Source organism: Phocoena phocoena, chromosome 19, assembly GCF_963924675.1.
Source record: "Phocoena phocoena chromosome 19, mPhoPho1.1, whole genome shotgun sequence".
Classification (NCBI taxonomy): domain Eukaryota; kingdom Metazoa; phylum Chordata; class Mammalia; order Artiodactyla; family Phocoenidae; genus Phocoena; species Phocoena phocoena.
In genome coordinates this window covers 18,157,400-18,176,111 of record NC_089237.1, presented here as the reverse complement: position 1 = coordinate 18,176,111, position 18,712 = coordinate 18,157,400, and the positions used below count along the sequence as shown (strand labels likewise).

General features: G+C 54.6%; 2 protein-coding genes across 2 annotated transcripts; one reads left to right on the top strand and one right to left on the bottom strand.

Moving 5' to 3' along the window:
• The first annotated feature begins 293 nt into the window (after window positions 1–293).
• Window positions 294–4,734, top strand: NAGS (N-acetylglutamate synthase). Its single transcript, XM_065897193.1, has 7 exons — window positions 294–719; window positions 1,293–1,567; window positions 1,682–1,895; window positions 2,196–2,376; window positions 2,930–3,101; window positions 3,200–3,382; window positions 4,581–4,734. The coding sequence occupies exons 1-7, from the start codon at window positions 294–296 to the stop codon at window positions 4,732–4,734; spliced, it is 1,605 nt and encodes a 534-aa protein (XP_065753265.1).
• A 1,426-nt stretch (window positions 4,735–6,160) lies between these two features.
• Window positions 6,161–9,606, bottom strand: TMEM101 (transmembrane protein 101). The gene is made up of 4 exons (XM_065897521.1): window positions 9,465–9,606; window positions 8,961–9,141; window positions 7,930–8,076; window positions 6,161–7,207 (listed from the first exon to the last, which is right to left on the bottom strand). The coding sequence occupies exons 1-4, from the start codon at window positions 9,599–9,601 to the stop codon at window positions 6,899–6,901; spliced, it is 774 nt and encodes a 257-aa protein (XP_065753593.1). The 5' UTR covers window positions 9,602–9,606; the 3' UTR covers window positions 6,161–6,898.
• Window positions 9,607–18,712: the final 9,106 nt, after the last annotated feature.

Below are 18,712 nucleotides of genomic sequence, written 5' to 3'. Positions count from 1 at the left end.
TCCTGGAACCGGCCTTGGCAGCAAATTAAAGACACCCAGCCACCGTTTATCTCAGCCTCGTGACTCTCGCTAGTGGGTTCCATCCCCCCACCCCAGGGGCGGGGATCCTGTCGGCGCCGCCTTCTGACCCATGGCCTGACCCTCCTCAAACGCACCCGGAGGCGACTCCGCGGCCCCCGTCGGCGCCCCGCCCCGGCAGTCCCAGCCCCGCCCCGCCGTAGGTTAAGAGGCCCCCAGAGCCAGGAGCTCTGGACAGACGGTCACTTGCGGGGGGGCGAGCAGGTTTGGTTGTCATGGCGACGGCGCGGTTGGCCTGGGCCCTGCGGGCCGCCCCTGCGGGCGGGAGGCTGCGCGGCCCCCAAGGCACTGGGGGCGCCCGGAGGCTCAGCGGCAGCACGTGGCGGCGGGCGGCCAGGGGCACCAGCCCGGGACGCCGGCTCAGCACCGCCTGGGCGCCGGCCCAGCCCGCCCAAGAGGAGGCCGAGGGCGCCGTGTACGACATCCACTCGCCTGCAGCGGAGGAGCCGTCGTGGACACTGCCCCCCGCGCCCCCGGTGTCCCCCGACTCCCCCGGGCCCCCGGCCGGCCGCTCGCTGGTGCAGCGGGACATCCAGGCCTTCCTGAACCAGTGTGGGGCCAGCCCCGGGGAGGCGCGCCACTGGCTCACGCAGTTCCAGACCTGCCACCACTCCGCGGACAGGCCCTTTGCCGTCATCGAGGTGAGAGAGCCCGGCGTCGGCCGGGTCACAGACAGGGGACGGGGGTTGTGTAGCGACGTTTCGCCAGGCATGGCAGGACGGGCTGCGGACTCTGCGCAGCGGAGCCAGGAAGGGGCTCGACGGAGCCCAGACGAGCGCCTGGGACTGCGCGAGGCTGTGCGCTCCTCGAAAAGTCTCGCGCCCAGCCCGGGTGAGGAGCCTCGGGTCCCCAGCCCGTCAAACGTGATGCACCAGAGAAGTCCTCCCAACCTGGGCGCAGTTAGGGGTTCAGTTGGCAGTTAGGGATAGAACTGGATAGAAGCCGCCTGCGTCACCCCTCCCCCTAAGGTGTCCTACAGTCCAAGGTCGCAGGGAGGAGCGGAGGGAGGAACACTAGTGTGAGATAAGAGGATGGCAAGACCCAACGGGGCAAAGGGCGAAGCAGGTGGGCGCAGGTGGCCAGAGATGGAGCCTGACAGCTCCCGGGCAGGGTGGGGGCCCCGAGAGGGCCCTGAGGACCCAGCTGTAGGAGCAAGCGGGTGCAGCAGGAGTCAGGGCCGGTGTCGTGCCCGTTGAACGCCCACTCCTCCGCAGGTGGACGAGGAGGTGCTCAAGTGCCCTAAGGCCGTATCCAGCCTGGCCTTCGCCCTGGCCTTCCTGCAGCGCATGGACATGAAGCCCCTGGTGGTCCTGGGGCTGCCCGCTCCCACGGCGCCCTCGGGCTGTCTTTCCTTCTGGGAGGCCAAGGCACAGCTTGCCCAGAGATGCAAGGTGCTGGTGGACGCCCTGCGGCATAATGCCGCCACCGCCGTGCCTTTTTTTGGCGGCGGGTCGGTGCTGGGCGCTGCTGAGCCAGCCCCTCATGCCAGGTTAGTGCTGACCCTGCGTGCCCCTGCGTCCTCAGATCACGCTACTCCACCCGCCCAGCCCCAGACCCGCGGGTCCTGGAGGCAACCTCCTTGAGCACCACGTCTGGCCCCCAGCTATGGCGGCATCGTCTCGGTGGAGACCGACCTACTACAGTGGTGCCTGGAGTCGAGCAGCATCCCCATCCTGTGCCCCATCGGGGAGACGGCCGCCCGCCGCTCCGTGCTCCTGGACTCCCTGGAGGTGACCGCGTCCCTGGCCAAGGCGCTGCGGCCCACCAAAATCATCTTCCTCAATACCACGGGCGGTCTGCACGACAGCAGTAACAAGGTGTGTCTCCTCCTTTTGGACCCCACTCCCCGCGACTCTGCGCCAGGCTGAGCCCCTCTCTTAGGTCCCCTGCACGCCTCCCAGACGGGCCCCAGAGTCAGTCTCTCTCCAGCCGCATGGGTCGGAAATGGAGTGTCAGGGAAGGACTCAGCCTATGGTGCTCAGATCTGAGCCCCTCACTGGCCAAGGACTTCGGGAGGAAGTAAGGGAAAAGGGGTCAGTGAGGAGAGGTCCGTGGGGCGGGGGCACAGTCCTTGTCCGGCTGCAGGTCGGAGGCTCACCCCCTCGTCCTGGACACAGGTCCTGAGTAACGTGAACTTGCCTGCCGACCTGGACCTAGTGACCAACGCCGAGTGGGTGAGCACCAAAGAACGGCAGCAAATTCGGCTCATCGTAGACGTGCTCAGCCGCCTGCCTCACCACTCCTCGGCCGTCATCACCGACGCCAGCACGCTGCTCACCGAGCTCTTCAGCAACAAGGGTGAGGGCCGGGGCGGGGGGTGCGTCGGGGTTTGGGGAGCCAGGAGAAGCGGCTTCCTCTCCAGACAGTAGAGGCTTCCTGCTCTTGCCAAACCTGGGGGAGGTGAGCAAGGAGGTGGACGGCTCTGGGCTAGAACTTGGGTGGAACTAGACAGATGGGAGGGACTTGGGTGGGTGGGAGGAACCACAGACCCAGCGGGACCAAGTGGAATGGACAGAGCTAGGAAACGTGGGCGGGGTTTGGATGGGTGGGCGGGACCAGGGGCGGGGGAGGGCAAGGGTAGGCGGGACTAGGAGAGGTAGGTGGGACTACAGGCGATAGGCGGGACTTGAGGGACAAACCGCCTGGGGAAAAAGCAAATCCCTGAGTGAAAATCGCGCATAAATCTATGCAGATCTTAGGAAGCGTCTCACTATGGAGAGCTCCCAAGGAGAGTAATTGCCCCACCAGCCCCTGTCCTATCTGGAATCCCCACCAGGCTGCGCAAAGGGAGGAGCGGAGGGGACCTGGATCTCGGGCCGAACTCACCCCTCCTCCTCCATCCCACCCCCAGGGTCCGGGACGCTGTTCAAGAACGCCGAGCGGATGCTGCGAGTGCGCAGCCTGGACAGCCTGGACCAGGGCCTCCTAGTGAACCTGGTCAACGTCAGCTTCGGCAAAAAGCTCCGGGACGACTACTTGGCCTCGCTGCGCCCGAGGTTGCACTCTGTCTACGTCTCTGAGGGGTGAGCCTGCGGGCCCCAGAGGGCAGGGACCAAGGGACAGAGCCGGGGAGCTTTGGACCAAGGAGAGGTCCCAGCCTGCCTCTCCCCCGCTGCGCCAGGTACAACGCGGCTGCCATTCTGACCACGGAGCCTGTACTTGGGGGCACCCCGTATCTAGACAAGTTTGTGGTGAGCTCCAGCCGCCAGGGCCAAGGCTCCGGCCAGATGCTGTGGGAGCGCCTGCGGCGGGACCTGCAGACGCTTTTCTGGCGCTCCCGGGTCACCAACCCCATCAATCCCTGGTAGGTCCCGCCCCTCCCGGCTCTGGGCTGGGCCGCGCCCCCACTCTCCTCTCCAGCTCTGGCCAGCCACGCCCCGGGGACCACCAGCCAGGAAGGCTGGGCCTCCCTTCTTTCATTAGCCATTCTTCCCCAAGGGAAATGGCCCGCTCAGTGTGCCCGCACATTCCCCAGGGAGTGGACCACACACGGAGCCTGAGATTTCCCTAGAGGCAGAGCACACTTAACCCGGCTCTGCCCGGCTAGGGTAGATTCCTTGAAGACAGTCTCCACCCGGGAAGCAGCCTGCCTCTCCCAGGGTCTGCAGAAATCCAGCACCTCAGGGCTCTATTCCAGGCCGAGTTGCCAAGCTCTGACCCCAGGCCCACTGCATCTCCAGTGGAACACTCCCTCCTCTCTTTCCTTCTGCAGTTATCACCTCATCCCCCACTACTCTGCTCTGTGGGCACCAAGAAGTGAACAGGAACCCCCCTCCCCGGGCAGCACAGCCAAGGCAGTGTGGAGAGAGCAAAAGAGGGCCTCACTCTAACCCTCCTAGCTGTGTGACTCTGGCTAGTTAGCTAACTTCTCTGAGCCTTAGCTGCTTCTCTGTGAAAAAAGCGTAACACCACCAGGCTATTGGCTAATGCTATAAGGATGAAATCAGATTACACACCACAGGTCCTAGCAGAGTGTCCAGCATGTACAGGCATACCCCAGAGATATTGCCAGTTTGGTTCCAGACCTCCACAATAAAGTGAATATTGCAATAAAGTAAATCACATGAATTTTTTGGTTTCCGAGTATATATAAAAGTTATGTTTATACTGTAGTCTATTAAGTGTGCAATAGCATTATGTCTAAAAAAAAAAGTGTATGTACCTTAATTTTAAAATACTTTTATTGCTAAAAACTGCTAACCATCACTTGAGCCTTCAGTGAATAATCATCTATTTGCTGGTGAAGGGTTTGAAATATTGCAAGAATTACCAAAATGCAACAGAGACACGAAGTGAGCAAATGCTGTTGGAAAGATTACCCTGATAGACTTGTTCCACACAGGGTTTCCACAAACCTTTAATTTGTAAAAAACGTAGTACCTGCAAAGCAGAATAAAGTGAAGCGTAATAAAACGAGGTGCGCCTGTAGCAGGTCCTCGGTAAATGAACCAGTGAGCAGTGAGCACTGGCCTTGCCTAAAACCTGTCTCCCACCTCCACCAGGTACTTCAAACACAGCGACGGCAGCTTCTCCAACAAGCAGTGGATCTTCTTCTGGTTTGGCCTAGCCGACATCCGGGACTCTTACGAGCTGGTCAACCACGCCAAGGGGCTGCCAGACTCCTTCTGCAAACCAGCTTCTGACCCAGGCAGCTGACCCTCTGTACCAGCCCTGCAAGCCCTGGGACAGCCAGGGTGGACCAAAAGCCGTGCCTGCTGAAGGTGACCCGAGGCAGCCACAGGCCGGACCAGGCTTGTTGGCTGAGTGAGCTGTAGAGGCAGCAGCCGCTACTCTACCCTGCCCTGCCCAGAGGGGGGCACCCAAGTGAGGACAAGGGCAGGGAGGAGAAGGGCCCGCCCAAGACCCCCTGCTTGCTCCAAAGCCACAACCAGATGGCCTTGAATTTTCAGTCTAGGGATCTGGGGGGAGGAGGGCTTGCCTTTGAGGGCTCTACTCAAGGCTTAAGGGTGGGCCAGTGTCTGTGGTCTCTGTGCTGTTTTGAGGCTCCCTTGCCCAAAACATCACCCACATCTGCCTGATATTCCACCGTTCGTTTTAGTTCCTTCGGGTCTTGCAACTTTTCAGGAGACCTTGATTAAAATGCAAATACTTGTCTGAAAGTCAGCTCACACTTGAAAGGAAATTAGCAGTGACCCTCTGGAAACAAGATCTTGAGGGCTGGGGAACCTCTTCCTAGAGGGAAGAGAGGAGCTAAATGAGGCCGAGGCCCCCAGATGAATGCTGCCACCACCTCCCTCCCCCAGCTGTCAGCAGTCCCCAGAGAGACTCCCCTACCCCTTAGTTAGGAAACATCTTCCATGCCACAGACCAGACTGACAGCAGCCCCAGCTCCCTTTCCAGGCAGGGCTCAGGGCCAAGCCCAGACTTGGATGTTTTCCCCTGGGCCCCCCTGGAGGTTGTGTCTCCATCTTTGCAGGAAGAGAACATCTCAGATGGGTAGGAGTCCAAAGCCTGAGGTTTCATTTCACATTTTTGTCCTCCACCATGTGCCAGGAACCATACTGGCTGCTGGGGCTCCTTTCTGTCAGGAGGTGTGCAGACGAGTAGGGAGAGGGTCACCACGGCACACACACGGGGCTGCTGTGACACAACCGACCCCCAGGAGAGGGCTGGTGTCCCGTACATATCTGGGCGTGGGCATCAGACAGACCTGACCTGGAATCCAGCGCTGTGGCCTGAGGCAAGCTGCTCACCTTCTCTGAGCCTCCATTTCCTCACCTGTGAAATGAAAACTCCTCGGCCTCATGGTGACACTTAATATCAATTCTCTCCCTCTAGCTGCCCTCACCAAAGATTTCATCGAAAAGAGCTGGCACCAAATGGGGAGGAAAAGATAAGCCACAAGAGGGACTGAAGTGAAAGGTCAAAGCATATACTACAGGGAGCATTTGGAGACTCTTGAAAAGAGAGCCAAAGGACTGTGGGAACTCTCAGAACAGGGGGAAGATCATGGGCGGATCAAGGTGGGGCTTAACCAGATATGGTATTTCAAGAAACCCAAGATCAATCCCAGCCAATGGCTAAGTGTCCCGTGGGGAGAACAGAGAAGCAAAGCCAAATGTCTATATAAAATGTTTATTTTTGGAGGACTGTGTGGTCTGGTGTTTGGGAGGGCACTCACCCCCACCAGGCCAACCACGGAGCTGGAAACAGAAGGCCAGAGGCAGGAAGCTGGCTGCTGCCTGTCCCACCCCTGCAAACCCCAGAGTAAACTGGGGCCTGCTCTACCCTCAAGGTGGGTGACAGCTAGTGCTGTTTCTGCCCCCGGCACACCCTGACAGCCCACATGACTTCCGTGGTGCCCGGCCCCTCTGCTCCTCCTGGGCCTGAGCCAAGTGTCAGCGTGCACACTGGCTCGCTCTCAGTCTCGGAAAAGCACTGCGGAGCCTAGCTGCATCTGCCAGGTTCAAAAGGGACTGTTTCACATGGGCTCACTTCCAGTTCTCCCGTCTCCCGCTCTCAGTACCCCACCCTAGCCCTGCCTTACTCCCTTCCCTGGGACAGGAGACCCACGGGAGCAGCTGGCCTCAGCTCTCCTCGTAACAAACAGGAAAAAGAAACCTGTAAGGCAGAGTCATCAGGGCTCCCACCTCACTGAGGCCCAAGCCCAGGAACTGGGGAAGAGACCTGCCTCTTACCAACACACGCACACACATGCGTACGCACACACATGCACACAACGCAAATGATCAAACAAACAGACCAAAAAGCATAAGTAAACATAACTGGGCCAGCAAGGAGGAAGGTAGGGTAGCCCTCAGTGGCTCCCCGCACCCATCGCAGACTCCCGCTGTACAGCTCAGCCGTCGGTGGCCAGGATGACCGCGGCCCCAAAGATGCCCACGCTCTCTCCAAGGAGCTTCATCTGGTTCCAGAACTCAACACGCCGCGTGTTATGCCAGTAGGCAACGTTGCCATCAATGAGCAGCATAACCGGGGGCAGCAGAACAGCCAAGATCTGGGCAGCCAGGGTCACGTAGTAGCCTGACAGGAAAGCCAGGGCCAGGACGCCATACAGCACGAAGAAGAGCTGGATCATCAGCTCCCCGCCTGGGAGGTGGTTCAGATACGCCAGCCGGTCCTCCTTGCTGTACTGTAGCGAGTAGGCCTAGAGACACACCATCCTCTAAGGCTCTCCAACAGGCTGAGGAGCCTGTCTGGGTAAGGCCACCCCTGGCATGCAAGCAGCCCCTACGAGGTGGGCTTCTGACTCCCCTCTCAGACTTGGGGCTTTCTGAAAGTAAAGCCTGTGTCTCCCCATCTGACTAGGGAGCTCCATGGGGTTAGGACCTCTGTCTCTCCTTACTCTGGGGTCTCAGAAGGGAGGAGGTTCCACAGTCAGACCGGGGCTCTCACCTCTGAATACAGAGGTCTGCACATGGGAGATGGTGCCCAGCAACTAAGATGAAGCCAAGTGACTTGGGGCCTGTTCACATCCCCATCCACACTGGCCTCCCCGAGCACCAGGGAGGACATAACTGGCTACCCATAATAGGCAGCCCCATCAGCTCTAAGTGGCAGAGTCCCATCTGGGACCTGAACTCTACCAAACCTCTCCTTTGTCCCCTCTCCCAGTCCTCTGGGGGCTGAAGCCATGAGAGGACCCGTCCCGCTTATTCTTTTGGCTCTCAGGCTTGGGACTGAAGGGTCAACCCATCCTCTTCTCTCCCCAGTGGCAATAATGCCGGAAGAAGGGACTCTCGGCCAGGTCTCAGGCACTTGAAGGGCCCCCGAGGCCCAGAATTTGGCAGGGGCCACTGCCGGGAGCCAGGCACGGGCTCACTTCTCACTCCCAGTCAGGCACCTCCAGCCCACAGTCCCCCAACCTACCACGCAGATGAGGTAGATGCCCAGGAAGACCTGGCCGGTGGACTGGAGGGAACGGCTGCGGGGTTTCCGACGGTACAGCTCCCCAGCACCGCTGGCCAGCACAAGAAAGCCACCGATGATGGCAACTGTGCGAGAGTACATACGGACCTAGGCCGAGGCGAGGGGACCCCAGTCAGGACCTGAAGCCACCACACTTCTCCTGGCTTCCCGGAGCGCAGAACTGCCCATCTCTATACATCCCATTCCACCTGATGAACCCTCTTACCATTTCCAAGTGTGGTGGGCAGGTAGAGCAGAGATAGGTAATTTGTTTTTTTACCAGAAGTAGAAACGGAGGCCCAGAGGGGTTAATAAAATTGTCCAAGGTCCTACAGAAAGTAAGTGGCAGAACCCAGATACCAAGCGTTGCCCCCCTCCCCACCCCCAGGTCTGCACACTCGAAGCCCAATGTTCTTTTTGCTATATAGTATACGCTGTTCCATAACTAACCGTTGATCTCACTGTCCTATGGCTATTCACACATCTGCCTCCCCTACTGGACTGACAGTCCGCTCCTTGCGGGTAATGCCTTGGTCCAGGCTTATCTCCAAGCCTGTAGTGCCTGGCACAGGTCCTGGCATCTACAGGCTTAAATGCTGCCCTAGGATTAAATTTCATAAAATCGGTTGGGTGGGCCAGGTACTCTCTAAGGTCCCTTTTGCCCTATGAGTCTGAGATAACTAATGGTTTAAAGCGTTCTGGGAACCAGGTGACCTGGGTTCTGGTCACACCTGTAATGCTAACTGTGGTGTAACTTTGGGAAAGTCCGTTTTGCATCTCTGGACCTCAGTTTCCACACTCTGAAGGGGAGGTTTGCGTGGTGTCTAAGGTCCTTCCATTCTCGCCGTCTGTAATAACCTCTACACGCCTGGGGGTTCAGCCTTTCCAGGCTTCGCACTGTGCTCCTGGATAGCACCAGGCATCGCCCAACTGTCCCGGGCATTGGCTCCCCAACACCCCAGCGAAGTCCCACTTAGGGCCGAGGCGCTCACCTTCAGCCAGTCCCCGTAGTGGACGTAGCCCCCGATGTAGGCGGCGTAGGTACTAACGGCCAGCTGGAGTGCGGCCCCCAGAGCGAACCAGCGCCGCTTCACTCCAAAGGACATGAAGCTAGCGCACAGCACGGCCGCCCCCATGTCGAAGTACAGGTAGGGCACTGGGATGTCGGGCTTCCTGCGAGCCGGGAGGGGGGAAGGAACGAGGACAGAATGAAGCACAGAATGAAGCGGGGAAAGAGCCTTGAGACCCCCTAGGTTCCCGCAAGCTCCACTGCTTCCCCAAACCGGCGGCCCCTCTCATAGCTAGGACCCCCACACTACGCCCCATGCCCACCTTGCTCCGGACCAGAGTCCCTAACAAGTCCAAGGTCCCAATTCCTCCCAGTCCAAGGGTCCCAACTTCTGGGCCGCAACTTCTTCCCCACCTCACCGCACCCTCGTTGCTGGGACAGGCCGGACCGCCCCCACCGCGTTCGGCGGCCGCGCGGGCCTGCTCACCGGCGCGCCTCGGCCCTCTCTGCGTACAGCATGAGCTGGCTGAAGCAGCCCCAGAACGGGCAGCGTGTGAGCAACACCGAACCCAACTGCATGATCAGCTGCAGCATCCACCGTCGCGAACCTATCTTCGACGCCATCTTGAGGAAGGGCAGTCCGCCGCGGCCTCACCCCGCGGCCAAGGAGGCCGGCGCGAGGACGCGACGCACAACTTCCGGCTCTCGCGGGGTTTTTTTCCCCCCACTTCCGTCAGGAAACAAAGCTCTCGCTCTCTAGTTCTGGACCGAAGGAGGTGTTCTTGCTGCAGGGTTGTCTTTCCTTCTGACCATGGAGGCTCAAGGGTCCCTTCTTGTAGCTGCAAAGTTGAAAACTAGAGTAGAGGAGGGAACAGTAAGCGAACTAGCCTTTGAATGCAGCTAAACTTAGGCTTCAACCCCTAATGCAACCCTGTGACTTTGGGCATATTGCTACACTTTCCAAGATTCATCTGGGAAACGGAGATGACACCTATCTCACAGGGTTGTTGTGAGGTTTAAATGTGACAGTGTTGGTTCGAGCACATAGTAGGGGTTCAATAAATGGTGTACACAACACACACCCCAGAGGAAATCCCTCTGCTTCTGTTTAAGCTGAAAGTAAAAGGTTTTCCCCATAATTCAGAAAGACACATGCACCCCAATGTTCATTGCAGCACTACTTACAGTAGCCAGGACATGGAAGCAACCTAGCCAGGACATGTCCATCAACAGAGGAATGGATAAAGAAGATGTGGTACATATATACAGTGGAATATTACTCATCCATAAAAAGGAACAAAATTGGGTCATTTGTAGACACATGGGTGGACCGAGAAACTATAAGTCTTTACAGAATGAAGTAAGTCAGAAAAACAAATATCATATATTAACGCATATATGTGGAATCTGAAAAAATTGGTATAGATGATCTTATATACAAAGCAGAAATAGAGACACAGATGTACAGAACAAACATATGGATACCAAGGCAGAAAGGAGGGGGTATGATGAATTGGAAGACTGAGATTGACATATATAGACTATTGATACTACGTATAAAACAGGTAACTAATGAGAACCTACTGTATAGCATAGGGAACTCTACTCAATGCTCTGTGGTGACCTAAATGAGAAGGAAAACCAAAAAAGAGGGGATATATGTATACATATAGCTGATTCACTTTGCTGTACAGTAGAAACTAACACAATATTGTAAAGCAACTATACTCCAATAAAAGTTAAAAAAAAAAAAAAAAGAGGTTTTCCTAAGAGCCACTTGTAGAGAACTGTGATCTTGGTCTGCCTTCCTTCTGTCCCCTGAGAGAAGACAGATCTGATGTGGACATATGGGACAACTCAGGCAGTCCATTTCTCCAGCTCCGACGCTCCCACTCTAGCCCAAACTACCACCTTTTGTCAGTTTAGCTGCACCAGGTTTCCAACTGGTCTTCCCCACTTCTCCTTCGGTGCTGTTTGTTCTTAGTTCCTCTATTTTATGTTCTCATAACCAAAAGGCACCCTTCCTTTGAATCAGCACACTGGCAATTATATATTTGTGATTCTTTTGTTGTCATTGATGACTAGATTAACACTAGACTGTGAGCTCCATGAGGGCAAGGACAGTGTCTGGTTTCTGTTTACAATTATATTCTTAGGGCCTAGTAGACAGGATGCATTCAGGAAACGTGTGGCGAATAGATAAATAAAAGGTGTTACCGTTATTTCTTGCCTCAGGAATCATTTGTTGAATAAGTAAATGAGCAAAAGTTCTGGACACTCTGGGACTGCCACCACAAAGCCACCCCCACCTATCTTCCTGCACACCCCACCACCACCCCGCAACATACAAATTCATCTTCTGATATTCAAGTTAAGACTCTACAAGCGCTTCCACAAGGCCGTTTAATTCAGGAGGTCTGTTTTCATTTCCCTGGGAGAGGGGCCTCCTGCCCAAGAAACATTTCTGACAATATGAATTTAAAATTCCCAATCAGCCAGTGAAAGCTTGGGACAACAAAACACCTTTTCAGGGCTTCCCTGGTGGCGCAGTGGTTGAGAGTCCGCCTGCCGATGCAGGGGACATGGGTTCGTGCCCCGGTCCGGGAAGATCCCACATGCCGTGGAGCGGCTAGGCCCGTGAGCCATGGCCACTGAGCCTGCTCGTCCGGAGCCTGTGCTCCGCAATGGGAGAGGCCACAAAAGTGAGAGGCCCGCGTACCACAAACAAACAAACAAAAAAAAAAAAAAACACCTTTTCACATCTAATTTTTTACAGTCACTAGGATAAAGCCTGGGTATGTGAGAAAGGGATGTATCCAGGCAGAAAACTAGGGAATGAGATTGTGTGATTGCTGGGTGGGAAGACGCCAGTCAAGGGGAATGAGAAAAAGACTGGGTTAAAGGTCATTTTGCCTTCCCCTCCCACCCCTCCCACCCCCCACCACATGAGGCAAGTTTTCTTCACCAAAATGCAGGCACATACTACAGAATCAACTTTCCAACTGATTTTCTTTTTCCAATCTCCTGACCCAACCCCGATTCAAACGGGACAAGATGCACAGCCATCGGGAAGGAGCTAAGGTGTTGAGAACTGGGATAGTGTACATCCACCAAATAGTTCTAGGAGCCTGCCTGGGCTGTGCCCACGGGAACAGTCCCCTTACCCCACCTCCATCGTAACTTTAGCAACCAGTTTCTGATGAAGTCCCCAACAGCAGAGGCCAGGGACATGTGTGAGGAAGGGGAGGGAGATGAGGATTAATGCTTTCCTTGTACCCATCCCACCCCAGTTCCCTCTTGTCTTCAGTTTCTACCTTTTAGTGTCCTCTTCCCCAAAGAAGTGTTGAGGACTAGGGGCCAGATCCCTCTTTTTCTAGGGCTGGAAAAGATGGCATTGTGCTAGATCGGGGGAAATATGTGAGGAGGGTGGTTGGCCCTAGGCCCTGAGAGATGAACACAGCCATTTCTCTCTCCCCTCCCACCACTCCTCCCATCCTGCCTGGGCAGACAACTGAGCCCCGAAGACTTCTAAGGACCATCCCTTTTCCTCTCTCACAGCTTCATCTTCTCCCCCTCCTCCAGCTGCCTCTCTAGAGGGCTCCCCTGCTCTCCAGTTCTCCTGGGGCCCCACCTGCACTTGCACTCAACCATGACCGCAGCCGCATTGACCAGAATGGTGCCCGATACCTAGCCAGGGCAGAGCTGGGGCTCCACACTGCCCAGCACCGCCCCGCCAGCCGCCCGGGGCCATCACAAGTCATGCTACCCAGGTCAGCCACACGCAAGTGCCACAGGTGGTCCAGCTTCCCAAAGGCCCACTGCAGGTCAGTCGCAGACCCAGGGGTTGCTGGTCAGCAGCAGCAGCATGCCTGCTGTCCGGATGCCCGCCACATCTTGAACTTGACATGCTGCAGCAGGCTGCCTACAATAGAGAGCAGGCCCAGCGCCTGCAGGGCTGCAAAGGCCTCAGCCTCCTGCTTGCTGACGTCGGTCCCAGCCAGAGAGCACCTCCAGGCTGGCGCCCCTGACTCGCTGTGCCGGTTCCCAGCCAGCCCTGCCCGCACAGGTGGAAGACGCCCCTGGCTCCAGCAGTGCCCAGCTCAGCCCGGCTGCGTGGCTCAGGTCCAGCTGCCCCAAGTTTCCCAGGCCCCACAGGCTGCAGGGCTCCAGGGTAGCAAGCAGGTTGTGAGAGGTCTAGACAGAGCAGAGAGCACAGGGTGATGGAAAAGTCCGGGCACAGGTGAGCCAGCTGGTGTGGCTGAGGGCCAGATGCTCCAGGAAACCCAGGCCCCTCACCCAGGGCTCCACCAGCCAGATCCCATGGGACACTGTGAGAAAGCAGCAGCACCACAGTCCCCACAGGCCCTGGAAGGAGCCACCGGCCAGGTGGCTGAGACTACTGTGGCTCAGCTCCAAGAGCTAAACGGTCAGGGAGCCTGGGAGGGGGCTGAGCAAGTGGAGGCCCCCACAGTCCACACAGTGCCCAAGGCTGGGTAGGTACATGGTGCTGGCCACACTGCTGCCAGACTCCCAGCAAGGCCAATGCCATCATTGTGGCCATGGTCACCGTAAGGAAGGAGTGGCCACACCTGCCCCATCCTTGCCCCACGAGGGGCTGGAGTGAGGATGGCACCAGGCCGTCATGGATACTGAGAGCCCACGCCACACTCCTCCACCCAGGAGCCTGGGGAAGCACGGTGATGCTAGGAAAGAAAAATACACGCAAACACCATTCAGAGGTCTCACCACGTTGCCAGGTCCCCCAACATGGTCTCGAGGTCACCTTCCCTCCATCTCCCAAGATTTTACCTGCTACCTAGGCTTCTGGCAAAAGCCACTTCAGCCTGAGACCCCAGCAACCAGATCCCCCAGCCCCAGACACCCGCCCCCATTCCATTATTCCTACTAGGATGAAAGGCAATCGAGGAAGATGGCCTTTTTAATCCTCTCGACCTTTTTTTACTCACACTCCACACCCCACCTCACTTATTTCCCACACGATCGCAGGAGAAACGCTGCCTTCTCCTACAAGAAGAGCTTCAGCTAGATCCTGGCCTAATCTGGCCACTGAGGTCAGGGCCTCAGGCGGAAGCCCTGGGCACTCATATATATTCCTGGCACTACTTGCTGAGTGCAATCCCAGCCCAGGAATGGCAGAGGAAGCTCAGCTCTAGTTACCTGCCTTGCTGGCCTCCTGCCAGAGCCCCACCCCGCAAAGCAGGAGCAATCAGCTCTCAGGAAGCCATAATCCTGAGGGTGGGGATGGAGGACAGGTTGAGGAAATCTCCAAGGCCTTTTGGCCTTATATCCAGGGGAGCAGGACCCTGCCCTGCTTTTCTAAGAGCAGGTGTTCCCCCCTCCACCTCTTTCTCCCTTCTGGAGACCCAGGCCCTCCTCTACTTCTTGTCAGGATGGCAGCTGGAGGCCCCTTGGAGCCCTCACTCAAGTGAGGAAGCAGCCAGGTGTCTCTTCTTTCATTCTTACTTCCTGCCTAAGACATCTGGACGCAAAGGAAGGGAACGCTCGCTCTTGTTCTCACTAGGCCGAAGGTCAAAGTACTCCACTCTGGCCTTCCAGGAGTACCCAGTATCTCCTTCTGAAACAGAGGGGTCTGGGGCCAGGGTACCCCGTGCTTCTGCCTTGCCCTGGGAGGCTAAACAAGTTACTTTCTCTCTAGGTTCCTGAGTATGCTCACGAGCCCCACCCAGCAAACTCTTAAAGAGAATAATAATAATGGCCGTATGGAGAGATGGTTACCAAGGGCCAGGCATCTCATTAAAGGCTTCATTTAATTCTCAACCAAGACACTCATTTCACAGATGAGGGAACTGATGCTTGGCAAGGCAAGGTAAGTTGCCAAGTCATACTGCTAACTAGTGGCAGAGGTGAAATCTGACATGACTCAGGCTTCTTTGAATCCAGGCAAGCGCCTAACCACTAAGCTACAAGGCCCCAAAGAGTGGGCCACTGTTTCCCATGCCAGCCAAACATCCCCCTAAGAAGTCAAGGTCACAGGTGAATAATACAGATGATGCCCAGAATGGTAAGAGCAGCTGAGCCACCACCAACATGGGAAATTAGTCTCGGCTTGTGGTTGATCAGACTTGAGCCCCTTTGAATTAATTCAAGTGTGATCTGGTTCAAGCAAATTATACCGGAAAAACTTGAGGAATCACTGTCAATAATCTTTGAGAAAACATTACACACAGAGGGTTGCCAGAGACTAGAACGCAGCACAAGTTCCAATTTTCAAAAGTCAGATAAGTAACAACAGTTAACAAAATTCAAAAAGGGCTCATGAAACAGGCAGTCTCATCATTACCGAAAACATGATGGCACTAGGTGCCCACGTGAGTCTACCCACACAAGCTTACTTCCCTTTTTGATAAGAGTTGTTATGTGGCTATCACAGACAAACATCTGGATCTTATTAAACTCTCTCACGATATCCCTTTAGATAATATGAAAAGACAGTTTATAAAGACTGGAACACAACATTGGGATGGATAACTAGTATATTAGATTATAGCACCAAAATTTTTTAAAAGCTCTTAAGAGGCTGGAATAGTTGGCTAAAAATAAGCCATTTCACTGGAGAAGACAAGACAGCTCCCAGTCATATCTGCCTGTTTAGCTACTTCAGTGACCCTCACTCAAGGACATAAAGATCAAGGACTAGAGTGCAGGAGACTGGAGCTCTAGCCTCAGTTCTAGAGCTGCTGCGTGGAGGACCAAACGGCGAGGTACAGCTATCACATGTTGCTTTTCAAAGTAATGAGCTCCCCATCAATGGAAGTGTTCGAGTAGGGGCAGCCTGTCAAGGATGCTATAAGAGTGGATATTTAAACTGGGAGGCAGTTTAAATATCCATACAAGCTCCAAGATCGTTGGCATTTCTCAGTGCTAGGATACCTGTGCTGAGCTTCGGATACCACACCTGGGCCACCCCTGGAACTAGAAGCATCCTGCCTAGAAGCACACTGCTCACACGCTGCCTTCTGGAGTTACATGGCTGCATATCCTTCCCTTAGCCAGTGCATGTGAATGACGGCAAGACACTTTCATAAAGGTTAATCTGAACAAGAACTGAACTGTATTTGACAGCAGCATGCATTGTAGGGGTCAAGGGACCACCGCTATAATCACTCCCCCTTGCAAACATCCTCAGCTGAACTCCCTTCTCCCACCACAGTACAGACCTGATAAACCTCCCATCCCGCTTATAGCCAACTATCCACGCTGTGTCTACACCGAGTCACTCAGTATGACTCACACAGTGGCCACGCGGTTACACCCTAACGCATGAGCAGCACCCCTGAAGAGCACTCAGCAATCTTAAGGTGGTTCCCTCGCGTGTCTACGGAGCCACCGGCCACATATTCCTTCACCCCCATCTCCCTGCCAAACCTACAAACTCACCTGCAGCGGTACTATCTTCTCCTTCCTTCCTCTTTATTATGGAGGAAGAGCCCCCTTCAATCAGAGGCCAAAACCCCTACCGTGGCCATGGATCCTCATCCGTTTCTCAGCATTCAGGACGAGGTCACAACTCCTAAAAGTCTAGCTCCAGCCCACTCCTCTCCTCTGAACTCCAGGCTCGTTATCCAGCTGCCCATTTGCCATCTGCTCTCCAGCTTTTCACGGGTGAGACAAAATAACAGAACTCCACTTTCCCACAAACCTCTTCCTCTCCCACTGTTGGCCATCCACTCAGATGTCATTCTTAGTTCCTCTTTCTCTGACCAACTTGCCCTCACATCCAATCTATTAGCCAGTCCGATCAGTCCTGCAATGTTTCTGCCACCACCATCTCTTGTCTGAACCACTGCAACAGGCGCTTAATGCCAAGTCTTTCTGCTTCCACTGCTGCCATCTAACATCAGCCTACATCCCCTCACAGCTTAAAACCCTCTAACAGCTTCCCACTGTGTCAAGAGCGGAGATTCCAGTCCCTGCGACAATGGCTACAAGGCCCTGCGTGATCTGGCTCCTGCCAAGTTCTCCATCTTGCTCACTAGGCTTCAGCCTCCTACATTCTAGCAGTTCCTAAACATCCCTAAGCTCCTGTCAACCTCAACTTTACCTCCTGCTGGTCCCTCTAACCAAGCACCCTTTGCTGGCGCCTTGTTCTTCAGATTTCAGCTTAAATTACATCTCAGGAGCCATCCCAGAATATTCTCTTTAGAGCAGTACACATACCTCCCCACAGTAAGCATAAACAACTACTTTAAGCTACGAGACAGACCAGAACGGGGGCCAGATCAGAAGAAGCAGCCACCACTTTAGTCCCTCCACTGAAGACTAACTGTTGCAGTCAGCATCAGGATTAGCTGGGAGAAAGGGAAGAGAGGTTGGTTAAGAAGTCACTAGAGAATTGCCTTACCTTGCCAGTTCAGGAACTTAGTTTTTTAGTCTTTTCAACAAAACTGGAAATTTGGGAGGCCACAATCTGACCTACCTTGGTCCTAGCTGCCAAAGTCTGCTCTGGAGAAACCTGGGGGAGGGCCCCGGTGCTGTTCAAGCTGGAACCCGGTAAACCCTCCTCCCCAGCTCCTCCCATGTTCTTTACTGGTCCCTCATCCTTTTTCCAAACTTGACTTCAAGCTTTCCTCAAAACTCAAGTCAGCCTGGACCACTCTTCATCTTGGCTCAGGCAACTCATCCAGTTATTAAACTGATGACTTTCAAAACTCTACCTTCAGTCTTACCTTGATGGCTGGATGCTAGGGAATAATACATTATCCTTGCCTTAGGGCCTCAAAATTCCTCATCAGACCATTTAAGATAAACCCAAATAACTATAATGCAGGTTATACATGCCACATGGTATGAGTGATATAAACAAATTGTAGGAATCCCTTTCCATTTTCACTGTCAAAGATGGCTTCACAGGTGGCACTGAAGCAAGATATTGTACGAAAAGACAGAGAAGATAAAATAAAATAGAACAGATTATTGAGCTTGGAAGTAATCTTAGAGATCACCTAGCCCCCATACATTTTACATGTATCAATTCTAAGGTGCCAACTGATTAAAGAGTGCTCTCTGTGGGCTGGGGATGAGGGAACTGGTGGGCAAGTTTCTTTTGACATGGTGAAGCACGCTGCATTTTCAGAAATGCAAGGGTCAGGGAGAAGGGTGTTAACATCTAGAGGATATGAAAGATGTCAAAAATGTTTTGGGGGGTGGTAGATGGAAAATATTTGCCTTGCTTTCTCATTGTCCTGTAACAAGCCATGTAAGGCTTTTATAATAAAGAACAAACCCATTCTGAAACTTCATTGCCCAGCAGCAGTCTATCACCAGTGGATGGCAGCCCAACAGCACCCCTTTTTCACCTGTAAAGTACTTCATGCCGTTATGTTAAACCCCTGAAGTCTAGGCAGTACATGACGATTTCACGTTTCTTAAAGGGGAACGTTCTGGCACCGGCGGCCTCCAGCAGGGATGGGAAAGCAAATCTGCCATGTAAACAATGACTATCCTCCAACCCAGATGACCAATCCCAGTTCCCAAACTCTTGTCCCCAGCCTGTCCCCACAACACATCCCGTATAATGCAGCTTCTAAGCTTCTAGTATTACACATTCTCAGCATCCTCCACATCAGCAGGACAGTAGATTCTATTTCTGTGCATGACTGAAAGCCCTCTACATCTTCCTTTACCAGTATGTCTTATGGGAAAACAGATTTTTGACACACACATTCTTACCTTCAAAAATGTCAAGGAGGGCTT

Excerpts from the sequence above, each read along its gene's own strand:
- NAGS (XM_065897193.1), top strand. The coding sequence starts at position 294 with ATGGCGACGGCGCGGTTGGCCTGGGCCCTGCGGGCCGCCCCTGCGGGC. Across the intron at positions 720-1,292 it reads GGCCCTTTGCCGTCATCGAG|GTGGACGAGGAGGTGCTCAA; the intron begins GTGAGAGAGCCC and ends ACTCCTCCGCAG. Across the intron at positions 1,568-1,681 it reads GAGCCAGCCCCTCATGCCAG|CTATGGCGGCATCGTCTCGG; the intron begins GTTAGTGCTGAC and ends TCTGGCCCCCAG.
- TMEM101 (XM_065897521.1), bottom strand. The coding sequence starts at position 9,601 with ATGGCGTCGAAGATAGGTTCGCGACGGTGGATGCTGCAGCTGATCATG. Across the intron at positions 8,077-8,960 it reads ACTACGGGGACTGGCTGAAG|GTCCGTATGTACTCTCGCAC; the intron begins GTGAGCGCCTCG and ends GCCTCGGCCTAG. Across the intron at positions 7,208-7,929 it reads GCATCTACCTCATCTGCGTG|GCCTACTCGCTACAGTACAG; the intron begins GTAGGTTGGGGG and ends GTGTGTCTCTAG.